The 12,482-nt window shown below is 36.3% G+C and overlaps 1 protein-coding gene across 1 annotated transcript; it reads right to left on the bottom strand.

Annotated features, from left to right (window-relative positions):
- Positions 1-43: 43 nt before the first annotated feature.
- LOC110092043 (60S ribosomal protein L21-1) lies at positions 44-5,357 on the bottom strand. Its single transcript, XM_020816390.2, has 2 exons — positions 5,045-5,357; positions 44-482 (listed from the first exon to the last, which is right to left on the bottom strand). Exons 1-2 carry the CDS (start codon positions 5,279-5,281, stop codon positions 225-227), a joined length of 495 nt encoding a protein of 164 aa, XP_020672049.1. The 5' UTR covers positions 5,282-5,357; the 3' UTR covers positions 44-224.
- Between the last annotated feature and the right edge of the window lie 7,125 nt (positions 5,358-12,482).

The following is a 12,482-nucleotide window of genomic DNA, read 5'->3' as shown; positions in this document are numbered from 1 at the left end:
AAATCACATAGAACAAAACAAGTAATATAATTGAAATATTAACAGAGATAAAATGATGAAAAGTTCAATAGCTAAAGAGTAATTTGCATCATAGAATTCAACAAAACTTGAACATAGATAAAAAAAAAGTAGATAGTCAAATGCTTCAAACTGCAACAGCTCATTAGTATTCAGACAAGCAAATAATGGAAAACCATAAGGATTAAAATCCTAAAACTTGTGAATTAATAACCTCCCTTGAGATCATTAACAACATCATATGGAATGGGTGTGACTGTCTCTAAAGTTGCACCTTCCACCATGAAACCAGGTTTTGGTCCTTCAGGTTGCCTCTTTGTGCTAATGATTTCGCCGCGAGCCTTTGCCTCTGCCTTAAGCTCGTCATTCTTCTTCTTCCTCAATCGGAATTCTTCGGCGCATCTGGAAGGTTGTACGTGCTCGACACGCACATGGATTCGTTTCTTGATGATTCTGTTCCCTACCTGATCATTATATGAAATAACATAATGTAAGTTGAAAATGGCACCAGGCCAGGGATACAAGAAATGTCAGAAGTTTTCTACTCTTCAGGAATACTGGAATAATATTTCGTCAGATCAGACTTTGGATGAAATTCATTTCGGAGGCTGCTAATCAACTCATTTTACAAAAGTAACCAACACCTGTAGAAGGAGAAGAGTAAACGGAATTGTGGATGCATTGGTTGGGTGAAATTGTATAGCGTGGAATTGAATCTGGGTGTCTTAATTGTTAACGACTGGTCTAGTTTTATAGAACAAAATCTAGAGTGTTAAAGGATATAAAAGGTGAGTAAGCCGCTTGCCTTCTGACAAGACAAAAAGAAGGCTTAGTTTGGGAAAGTTTTTTGGCCATTATTTTTCACTACTTTCAAGAAAGTTTTATACTAAAAAGATGCTATAAAAAGCAGTAAAAAAATTGTCCCAAAGGAAGCCAAAGTCATTGCGTCAACAAGACAAAATGAACTGATTACATCTTGCATACATGCAAGGTGGAACGCCAGGTGGCGAGGCAGCATTGGCGTTGATAGAGGGATGTTAGTACTTCAACTGTGGAAGATGAGTTAGTTCTCCACGATGATAATTTGAAATAAGATCAAGCAGAAAGAACATCAGGAGTTGAAGAAATGATAAAGCGCACAAGAAAACAAGTTAAATCGAATACAAGTAAAAGAGTTTCAAGTTATATAGAAGTAAATCTTTAGGATGAAAAAATAAAATGAATGTGAGGAAACAAAAAGAGATGGAGTGCAAAATAGCCGTAAAGTTTTATGGGAAAAATGAGCATGAAAAATGGCTAAAATGGAATAATTATTAAAGCAAAAATTAGATATTCCTAGGTTATAACTTCTCTTATTTATTATCTGCAATTTCCAACTCCCCTTTTCTTAATTAGCTAATTTTTTAACCTTTAAAGCGAGTACAAAGTTCAATTCTAGCAAGCACATTTTATTTTTACTGTGGTTTTTTGTTGTAAGAATTTTTTTGCAGTCCAGTAGCTCAATATCCTTCCAAATTTAATTTTAGCCTTTATTTTATTTCATTTCATTATCCGTGCTTTTGCCATTTTATAGATCCTACTGACATTTATGATTTATCAGCAGATTAGCATCAGATAACTAGAAAATATATTTAGATATGAACTTGTCAAAACCCGATGCATGCAAAGTTTTCAACAAAATTAATTTAGAGTTTGAGTAAGCAATGTTCTGTTTCCAAAATCCAAATTCACTAAATAACCAAATCCCGTAGAAGAGGAGTGGTCTTAATTTATTCCTAAAGACAATTCTTCGATCAAAATCAATGTCATCAGAATGACCCTGGATATTTGGAATAAGGCTGATGAAGATGACAAAGAAGAAAAAAAGGAAATTCACTAAACAACCACATCCCATAGAATTGAAGTGGTTTTAAGTTATAACTTGTTGCGGGCTAGAAAATACGCGGCAGTAGAGATTTAATTATGCGTCTTAGCGTTGAACGAATAACTAGCTCACACACAGAGAACACAAGATTTTTTACGTGGAAAACCCTTAAGGGGAAAAAAACCACGGGGCCTAGCCCAGTTGAAAATGATTCCACTAGACTTTGAGTCGGTTACAAAGTACTGAACACCTCAAAGGGTGATCAGATTACAATCAGTTACTTAAGTAAGACGTCGGGTCTTTGGCAGGACGTAAGGACTGGACGTCGGGCCTTGAGCAGGACGTCGGGACTTTGGCAGGACGTAGGGACTAAGCGTTGGGCCTTGAGCAGGACGTCGGGTCTTCGGCAGGACGTAAGGACTGAATGTCGGGCCTTGAGAAGGACGTCGGGACTTCGGCAGGACGTAAGGACTGAACGTCGGGCCTTGAACAGGACGTCGGGACTTGACGTATCATAACTAAATACAATTCTTCATACATTCATCAAAATCATTGTCATCAGAGATATTTGGGATAAGGCTGATGATGATGAAAAAGAAGAAAAATTGATGATGATGACAGTAAGAAATAAGCCCCAATCTATCTATTTAGCTATCCTTTTACCACTGCCCATTTCTCTCGTCATATTTCCTCTCTACTAAATACACTCAAATCAGGAAAGGACTCGTAAAAATTAAGGAGAAGAAAACCAAGGCTTGACCCAGGACAGAAGGCATGAGCAAGAATCATTCTATTATCAACAAGTGATTTCTAACTTATAGTTTTCCTTATCTTGGCTATAGTGCCCTTTCTCCTTTCATGCTATTCATATTGGGCTTATCAAGGAAAGAAGGCGTAAGCAAGTATCATTCTATATTTCTATCATAAAAAGGTAATTTCTAACTTATAGTTGTATTTTATCCAGCTTATAGCCCCCCTTTCTTCTTTCGTGTTATTCATATTGGAAACCCTAATTGCATGAAAACACAAGCCCTTCTGATAAATGATCATCAATCCTCATTATAAGTCTTCTATGGAAACTCCCAAGGTATTAAGCATTCTTACCCTCAACTATGAGCCCAATTAAGGTCAAATTTTGTGTTTGTTAACTAAACCTACAAGTTTTTACAATCAAAACTACTAAAATGAATTTGAGCTTAGAGCAGTGGAAAATCCACTCTCGAGATTTGGGAACATTACTTAAACATCTAGACATCAATATGTGGTTTTTAAGTCTCATCATGTGGAGAAATTATTCTATGCGGACGCCAAACGTAGTTCACTGTCCGGAGACCAACCAGAATGCGCCACATCAGCAGTACCAAGCATGGTACCGAGCGTGGTACCGAGCTGCGGTACTGAGCGGGTGTGACGTGGCACATTCTGGTTAGTCTCTGGACGGCGTTCGGCATCCGCACATAATAATTTGCCCATCATGTGATGTCTTCAATGATTGCCATTCCAAGATCTTTTTTTTTATTGAAAAAGCTGCCCATTACTAAAATAATACTTGCAAGATAATTGAGATGATGATGGCAACAATTATTTTAGTTGGTGTTCTCTTAGTCTTGACTTGAGATGATGATAGAGTTGGCAACAAGAATCCAAATGTAGGATTTCAAAGTTAAATGTTTTTTACTTAAGATCCTCAAAAACAATGAACCTACATGTAAGGCAGCCTAACCCTAGTCCGATCAAAAGACATAAAAATAATATACCTATGCATAAGTGTCTACACATCCAAGTGCACATAATAAAAATGAAAAAAAAGGTTAAAAATACATTCAGAACATATCTGGTGCCCACATACTTTGCAAAAAAACAACAATGAAGAAATCAAATTTCATAATCTTAGCTGCATATCATAGCTTACAACTCTCATTTATCTTCTATAGAAACAAATTACTAGCTTCTTTGAAGTTTGAAGTAAGAAAAGCTCCAAGATTATTATATGAAATTTAAAATGAAAGAGCATGTGGCAAGGCCAGAGCAATATAAACAATTGTCCAAATCTACCTAGAAGTATCGAAAATATACACAACAGCCATTTGGTATCACCCTTGGCTCATAATTTTTCAAGAATGCTATCAGTCCTTGCAACACAATAAAAAAAAAAAACAACTATGATCATCATCACCATCAACATTGAATATACCCCAAGCATCTAGGCTGGCTTTATGAATCCTCATTTTTCATTCAATCACGATGGGTGTTACCTTAATGCTCCTTGAGGTGCTACTTGAGATGTTGAGCATATTCTACATAAATCATTTTGAATAAATTTTATCCATGTTATCTTCAGTCGAATCATTTTCTTTCATAACCCCCCAACATTAATTTTATTGGTCCATCACTCCATCTAATGATTGCATTTTTCATTATTTGTTGTACACATAAAAAACATTTAAAATCTATTTTAAATTACTTTATGTTCATAGATGTCACTTCAACCATATCTCCATATAATTATTCTTTATTTTATCTATTATAGTTATGCCACATCCATAGCAACATTTCTCATTTAAGACATGCTTAATCAAACATTAACTACATTCTACTACTCAATATTATACTCAGTAAAGCATACTCAAACTAATTACACTTTTAAAAAAAATTTCTACTTTGCGACTCCATAATATCCTCTTATTGCATAATACTCTAAACGCTTATCTAGTGCAACCTCCCAACCTTAATTATAGAAACTATATCAACTCAAATAGCTAGTGGATACTTAAAACATATCAAATATGTGATACAAACATTTTTTTTTCTTATTATTCAATGGTTAAAAGATGCCATTATTTAATTATTTGCCAATTCTTGGTTGAAGGTAACTTCTCAATAGCAATATTTATAAACAAAAATACAGGTAATATGAAAAAAATACGTCCAACTTAAAACATAGATACGCACAGTTTGAAAGGTAAGCTGCAAAGAAACAACCAGCAAAACTTATTTTACAGACAACTCAAAGCCAACATAGATGCATGATTATTATTTAAGCCAAGAAGCAAAGAAACCAAACAACATCCAGGATTCCACAAAAATCCAAAGAAAAAAAACAAATTTTTAACTGCAGAAACACGAGGAAGCAAATCGGGATCTAATTGAGAAGAATATTACCTGCTTATTGATTTCGACCCCAATAGCCCTTTTTGTGACGTTCCACACTCTTCCAGTCCTTCCATGGTAGAATTTGTGAGGCATGCCTTTGTGTATGGCGGCATTAACCTTGACGTCAACGTACTCTCCGATCTTGTATGTCCGAAGGTACGTCGTCAGAGGAACGTAACCCTTCTTCCTGAAGGGCCTCGCGAAGAGGTCTCGCGTCCGCGAACGAAGCCCGTGCCCTGCCGGCATCCTAATCCGCCGCTAAGCCTCCACTTGAGAACTCGAGAAAAATAAAAGGCGGAACGGACTACGGAGGAAAACTGGGTCTCCTAGGGTTTGAGCTTTGAAGAGGGCATCAGAAGAATAGTAAAAGACGGAAAAGCCAGTTGATAGCCATATAATTACGGTTAAGGGACTGTCTAATGTAACACATCTCCGCCGTTCGATTTGCGCGACCTAGCCATCTGATTTAAACATTAGTTATTGTTTGTTTGATATTCTACCATTTTTAATCATCTAAGTGGCGATAAAATACTCCTCACAAGTATGAGAAATTATTAGGTACTGAGTCTGATACATTCGAACTCCAATATGTATAAGTCATATGGTATGTATAAGCCACATGATTTGTACATATTGGAGTCCGAAAATAAGTTATGTTCAGACTCCATACATAATAATTTCTCTAGAAGAAGGAGATTCAATCATGAAAAAAAAGACAGTATTGCAATTTTAAGAGACATGTTCTGTAATTATAAAAGGTCTTCATAGCATTACTCCTTATTTTTTATGCTTATTTAAAAACATGCATATATGAAGATGATATGGTGCATCTAAAACAATCAATATTGTAAACTCTCACCAGATTGACAAATTGGCTATTTGGTTGTGTGAAAAAGGAATGTTGTGTAAAAAGAATACGATGTAAAAGGAATACTTTGGAACTATTTGGACGAATGAAAAATAAATGCATGACTCGACTTTTTTTTATTTGGTTTGAAGTAAAATGAATGCTATGTAAATTGTAAGAAGGTTGTGAGCGAGATGGCAGAAAGAGGGCAACAAGGCTATGGGGTAGTGGGAAGGATCAAATTATGATATATCTCATGAGATAGCTTTAAACTATTTTAGAGAATTTTGAACCAAATTTTCAGTAATTTCCATCTCAAAAGATATGTCAACTCCATGAGATAGCTTTAAACTATTTTAGAAATTATGTACATCAAGCAATTTAAAATCAAGGGTAGAAACTTTAGGGATAGATTCTAGGGCTATATGAATTGTATTTTCAACATATTTATAATCCAAACAATGCAATTTGATAAGACAAACTTAACGATGTTAAGAACACAGATCGAAATCCAAATGGACATACATCAAGCACGCAAAAGTATAATCAAATGTTATTTTAAACGTTAATTGATAAGTCAAATGTTCTACAAAATGAGCGACTTAATGTGAGGAATCTAATAAGCCTAAAATAATTGAATTTTGATATCATTGATGAAATGAAATGCACAAAAAATATAAAATTACTTTTTTAACCCTTAGATGAAATATCTGAAACATTTATATAAATTACTAAGTTGTAATCTCTAAAAATTTATAAATAGGTTATTTTTATACAATCAAGAAAATCTTTTTATTGGAGATAATTTATGAACTATATAAATTTTGTTGATATAAATATTTTAGTGCAAAAAGAGAAGAAAATATGAGGGAAGAGAGTATTCATACTATTTTTTAATGGACAAATTTTCAGTCTAAGCATCATTAGGAAGTTAATTAAGAAGATAAGCATAATTAAAAAAAATAAAATTAGGCATAATCGCCATTACATTCGGCGATTTAAGCTGCCAACTAAAGTCGCCCATTGTATCGACGACTTCTAAGTCGCCCGATTAACGGGGGACTTACGTAATTTAAAAAAATAATAATAAATTTTTTTATCGCATAATATCATTAATCACCAAATGCAATATCAGTAGAAGTCTACATAATACATAATCAAAACATATCATAAACTAACGTCTCCTACGTCCTCTATGGGGTAAAGCATCACTGCCTGGTGTGTAATGTTGTGGTCGACGTACAGGCCTGTCACGTAACACATGTTGCTCAACCCCAAAGATGCCCTCCTGCTCTGCCTCAACTGTGCCTGCTAGAGTACTGTCTGGAACATGCTCATGTGGGTACCAGCCTGGTGTAGTCGGCTGAGTAAAGAAAGGCTGAGAAGGTCCCAAAACTTGATACGATGATGGTCCTGCATCAGTAGATTGAGGCTCGCCTATCACTGGACTGAAGGACTCGTATGGATAGCCTGCATATCCATGCTCAGAGTATAGGTAATCAGGGATATGAAGCTCTCTACGCAAATCCACTGTCATCTCAGCAATTCTCTTAATAACACTATCGACATTGCTGTAGTCATTTGAACCAACCATAGGTAACATTGCCCTCTCTGTCTCTACGAAGAAATTAAGCTGAGTGAAAGGAAAATAAATAGAACTTCAATAATGTTATAATTATTAAGAAATGAAGTATATAACGCATTGATATTACGTACCAAATATCGCTCTGAAGGTGCTCTGGGGTAATATATAGTTGTTGGTGTTGTTGGTGGCTTCAACATGTATAATGTCGCCCAGGACCTTGACCACTGTAAGTACTCGTGAATGAAGTGTTCACTATCAGGTCCCGCAGTAATTCCTTCAATGATATATGCTCGTCTATCCTCCCACAATCCAATGTAAGGAAGGTGGTACACCATCCAATCTGTATCAGCTTTACCACGTCCATCAACTTGTGCAAATTTTAGCTCCATTGGTTGAACATCCGTGGTCGGAATAAACTCAAACTGTCTAACAACTCTATCGGGGAGGTGCCACTCCACTCGAGTCCAACAGACCAGAGCCACACGAGCCAACCAGATAGCTTCTCCTGATAAGCATATATCAGTGACCTGAGAACGAACTTCAGTGGTGTACGGCTCCCAAATCACCTAGCCAAACAAATAATTGTATATCAACGAACTGAGAGGGAATTTCTATATTACTAAAAAGAATACAAACCTGGTTGTCTAAAAGTCCATCTAACTCATCTCTATAGCTGCTGAGGCAATATGTTGGGAGCTGCCTTATGAATTATTGGTTCCACCTACAAAAAACCCAAAAATTTATATATTGTTATTATTAGAAATGAAAATATATATTATTAGCATTTTTGTTGTTGGTTACCTATAGCCAACAGAAAGTCCATCCAAATTGACATGATGTGGGACATGAAGTGCAGGTTGTCCAACATGAAGTCGCTCCCAACACCAAATATAAAGCAAGTGAATGCAGCCTGCAATATTGGCTCTCTTAGGCTTAGTAGCCTCAGCAAGTTCCCGGTATAAGTGGGCTAGTACTGATCCCCCTATAAAATATGTGCTGAACAACCCCAAGTCCTCCAACAAAGGTAAGAACCTCAAATGAATCTCACATCCTGAGGTGTCCGGGACTAGATAAGTTCCCATCATAAAGAAAATGTATGCACGAACATGCCGCCAAAAATCTATCTCGTTCAAGTCCAAGTAGGAATTCCTATAGAATGTCCAACATAACCATCTCAAAGGTAGGCAAGTCTGAGCCTGTGTCTGGCCCATTCTGAACTTCGAAGACTCGTGGGTTGAATGGATCTTGATAAACAACATCTCGCTCAGGAAGCTGGCCTAATAAATCATCACAGCAATCGGGCCAACTAGCCCATTGTCTACCGGCCCCTACAACAATGTTCCCAACCAATGCAGGCCCATCAATCTGAAGGCCCAATATCAGAGCAACATCTTGTAATGTAATACTCATCTCACCTACAGGCAAGTGAAATGAGTTTGTCTGTGGTGACCAGCGCTCAACCAAAGCTGTGAGAAGATTGTGATCCATCCTTATGTATCGCAGCTGACTAACGCAGTCCAATCCTAAGACTCGTAGGCCTTCCATAAATCTGGGACAATTTATTGGCCACTCATGAACCATAAGCAGATGCGAGACAGCTTCCAAAACTGTCCCCTAAATGTCAAGAAGATATAAGGGAATTAGTACAATTAAATAAAATAATGATAATCAAACCTCATCCGGATGAGCTGCTCTGTGTGACCCACATAATGAGGCAATGCTGGGATTTATATCTATTGTGATATTTTGCTGTTCTTCATCAACCTGTGGTATAGGTTTTTTAGGTTGACGTTTTTGACGTACAGGTTGAGTTTCTGCCATATTACGTATAATTCGACATAAAAAAAATGTCATGTAAAATAAATGAAAAAGAAAGCATAAAGAATAAACTTGCAAATCAAACATAAAAAAAATTATCTCAACTCGACTATGTTAACTTCCTTTGTTCTTATTAAAAAAAATTGCAGTTGTAGCCTCTAAATAAATAAGCAACCATAGATTTTTTTTAATCATTTCTTCATCACCATATTGAAAGCAAGTTGGAGTACATTAATACATAAATTGCAAATTTTACCCAAACAAATCCTTAACAACTAAAACCAAAATACAAAGTAATATTTCATAAGCACTCACACATGGTTCGCACGACGGGATGGACAGATAGTTCTATTATGCCCAACTATATGGCAGTAACTACACAATCTGGTATTTTGAGGTCTTCGTTCATCCATTGTGTTTCTGTATCGATTAGTCTTTGGTCTGCCAGACCTTCTAAAGTTTGGAGGGCTCAAAGGAAACAAACCAGTAGCAGGATCATGATTTGGCCAGTATTGCTTATCCGGTATTGTGTGAAATTCTTCTAAGTATGTCATCTTTAAATTTTTCATTGTGTAGAAACAAACTCCAGGTGACTTATCCTTACTGATGCAGTTGAACTTATGACATGAGCACATGGCATGTGATAAATAACAAGTTTCCCACAACTACATACACTATTACCACCCGGTGTAACGTCCACACGGTATGATCTTGAGGACATATCAAAAACTTGAAACTCATGCATATTAATACATCTAGGCTCTGGTATTCTTCTTGCATCGTTTTCAAGTTTTCTTAATTTAACTTGGACTCGTGGGGAAAAAATATTATTACTCTGATGTTCTTCAGTTTGAATGAGCTCGAGTCTACGAACAAACATTCTAACAACATTATAATAAATGGCAATAATAAGTGCTTGCACCAGTAAGCCATGATTTCTCTTCAAAATTCCATTAAATGCTTCGGAGGCGTTTGTTGTCATTACTCCGTAACGGAATCCACCATCAAATATCAACGACCACTTTGAAACATCCCTTTCAACTAACCATTAATGAAGTTCAGGCTTAATTATTATTATATCTAATATGCTCTGATTGAATAATTCTGCATCATCGGTATTCCCAGCTGCGTACATTTTCTGGCATAAAAATTCCACATCAGATACTCCTATTTGGTGAACATATTTCTTGAAGTTTTCACGTAAGTGTCTAAGACAGTGACGGTGTGCTACCGAAGGAAAGATTTCCCGACATCCACGCACCAACCCAGGATGTCGATCAGATATGATGCAAAGATTAGTTCTACTTGCAACAGCAGGGAGTAAATTATGTAACATGGTGAGAAACCAGATCCAAGATTCTGCACTCTGACTCCACAATTCCAAAAGCTATTGGGAATAGCCCGTTATTCGCATCAAGCCCAACTGCAATGAGTAATGTTCCATCCATGCTAAGGACAGGCCGGCAAAACCTCCAACCACTAATAGATGGACTGAAAGCCCAAAATAACCTTTGAAATCTATATGAATTTGAAGATTGGATTTTGTACACAGTTCCAGGCATAGCTTGAATAATACCTTTCATGAACAAATTCAGTGATCGGTAAGACTCTTTCCAACAGCCAAAAACTGCTTTAATAGCCTTCTGACGTGCATCCCATGCTTTCATATATGAAACTTTAATGTTAAACTTTGACTCAACTCTTCCAATTATTTCTCTAGGTTTTATATCCATTTGTTTTCTTATAGTTGGAATAATAAAGAAGCTAATGAACTGTGAATTACATTTCTTGTGACCTGCTTGAAGAATAGGGTTCGTACACGTATGTGGACCCTTTATGGTAGCTATTTTCCATACCCCACTCAATCGCTTGCTTAAGCTGGCATGCAAACGCCAAGGACACTTTATCGGCATAGTATCATATTGTACACAAGCAACTGTAATTTTTTGTTTGTTCGATGCCACAACGACAAATTGAACATTATTTATGATTGACCAACCGTGCAAGGCGAATTGCAGTTCTGATTTTCTCCGGAAACACATATTTTCTACCAATTCATTCGGAATGATAAATTCATCATATGTGATGCTAAAAACATTACTATTATCCGGTGCAACATCCTCATTCTATTGACGTGTAGTCTTAGGAATCTCAGCATATTCATTATTAGATGTCATGCCCTCTTCTGTATTTGCAGTCCTTGTACAGTAATCACGAATAATATCATTGGTATTTGGCTGAACACCTACATTAGTTACAGTAAAATCATGGATGATATCATCAAACTCTTCATCCTCATCATCACTTGAACCACTGCTCATTGTCTTATATCCTTCATCATTGATAGTAGGAGCTGATAATCTAATATCATTGACTTCAAAAATAGAAGTACCCTGGGATTGTGTTGAAGGACCGGCCAAATTCTGATGGTATGGAGTTTGTGTGGATCTGTATTTATACTTATATAATGTTAGATAATATTGAATAGGATTTTACTTTAGAAAAACCAAAATCTCCTTTAAAACTAACATACCCGACATATGGAATTGGGATTGCCATAGCCATCCCCGCAGCATCATGCATCTCATGTACATGATCTAGTACGACTGAATCACGAATTTTACTCGATATGTCTTTATCCAAATTAATATCATTATGAATTTCCTCAACCTCCACATATAGTATCAAAACTTCAGACGCAGCTAAGGATAATGCAAATCCACAACCTTCATCATCCTCAAGTTTCGAGGCCATGAATTGGTTGCCCACTGGAAAACGACCCACAATGGTCACTGCGAACTTTGAGGGATCAAACTTTAGGGCCCTGAGAACTCGATCCTTCAACTGCTTCAAATTCGAGTTGAATGGAACTTGTAGGGGCCGACACTGACCACCAATATATGTTGGCGAAAAATTTGCATCTAATGATAACTCTCCATCATATAACAACATAAAGGATGGTGGTCTTGCACTCATTTTAAATACCTACATTTAAATTTGAATGAATATATTTATTTCAAATCATAAACGTGATCTTCGTAACATTTCATAAGAAGTCATAAGATGTTCCAATAGATACTTACAATAATCATAAAATGTTATATATATATATATATATATGTGTTGAGTCTAGTAATTAGGTTGTTAAGCCTAAGTAAATGTCCCACGGCTACCAAGAGGGGGGTGAATTGGTAGTT

The sequence above is a fragment of the Dendrobium catenatum genome, unplaced genomic scaffold (genome assembly GCF_001605985.2).
Source record: "Dendrobium catenatum unplaced genomic scaffold, ASM160598v2 fragScaff_scaffold_248, whole genome shotgun sequence".
NCBI classification, from domain to species: domain Eukaryota; kingdom Viridiplantae; phylum Streptophyta; class Magnoliopsida; order Asparagales; family Orchidaceae; genus Dendrobium; species Dendrobium catenatum.
The sequence above is the reverse complement of the archived record's forward strand: the minus strand, read 5'-3'. Positions and strand labels throughout refer to the sequence as shown.

Bases quoted from the DNA above. Each gene is read 5' to 3' on its own strand.
- LOC110092043 (XM_020816390.2), bottom strand. From the start codon at position 5,281: ATGCCGGCAGGGCACGGGCTTCGTTCGCGGACGCGAGACCTCTTCGCG. The intron at 483-5,044 runs GTAATATTCTTC...TATAATGATCAG, and splicing joins GGGTCGAAATCAATAAGCAG to GTAGGGAACAGAATCATCAA.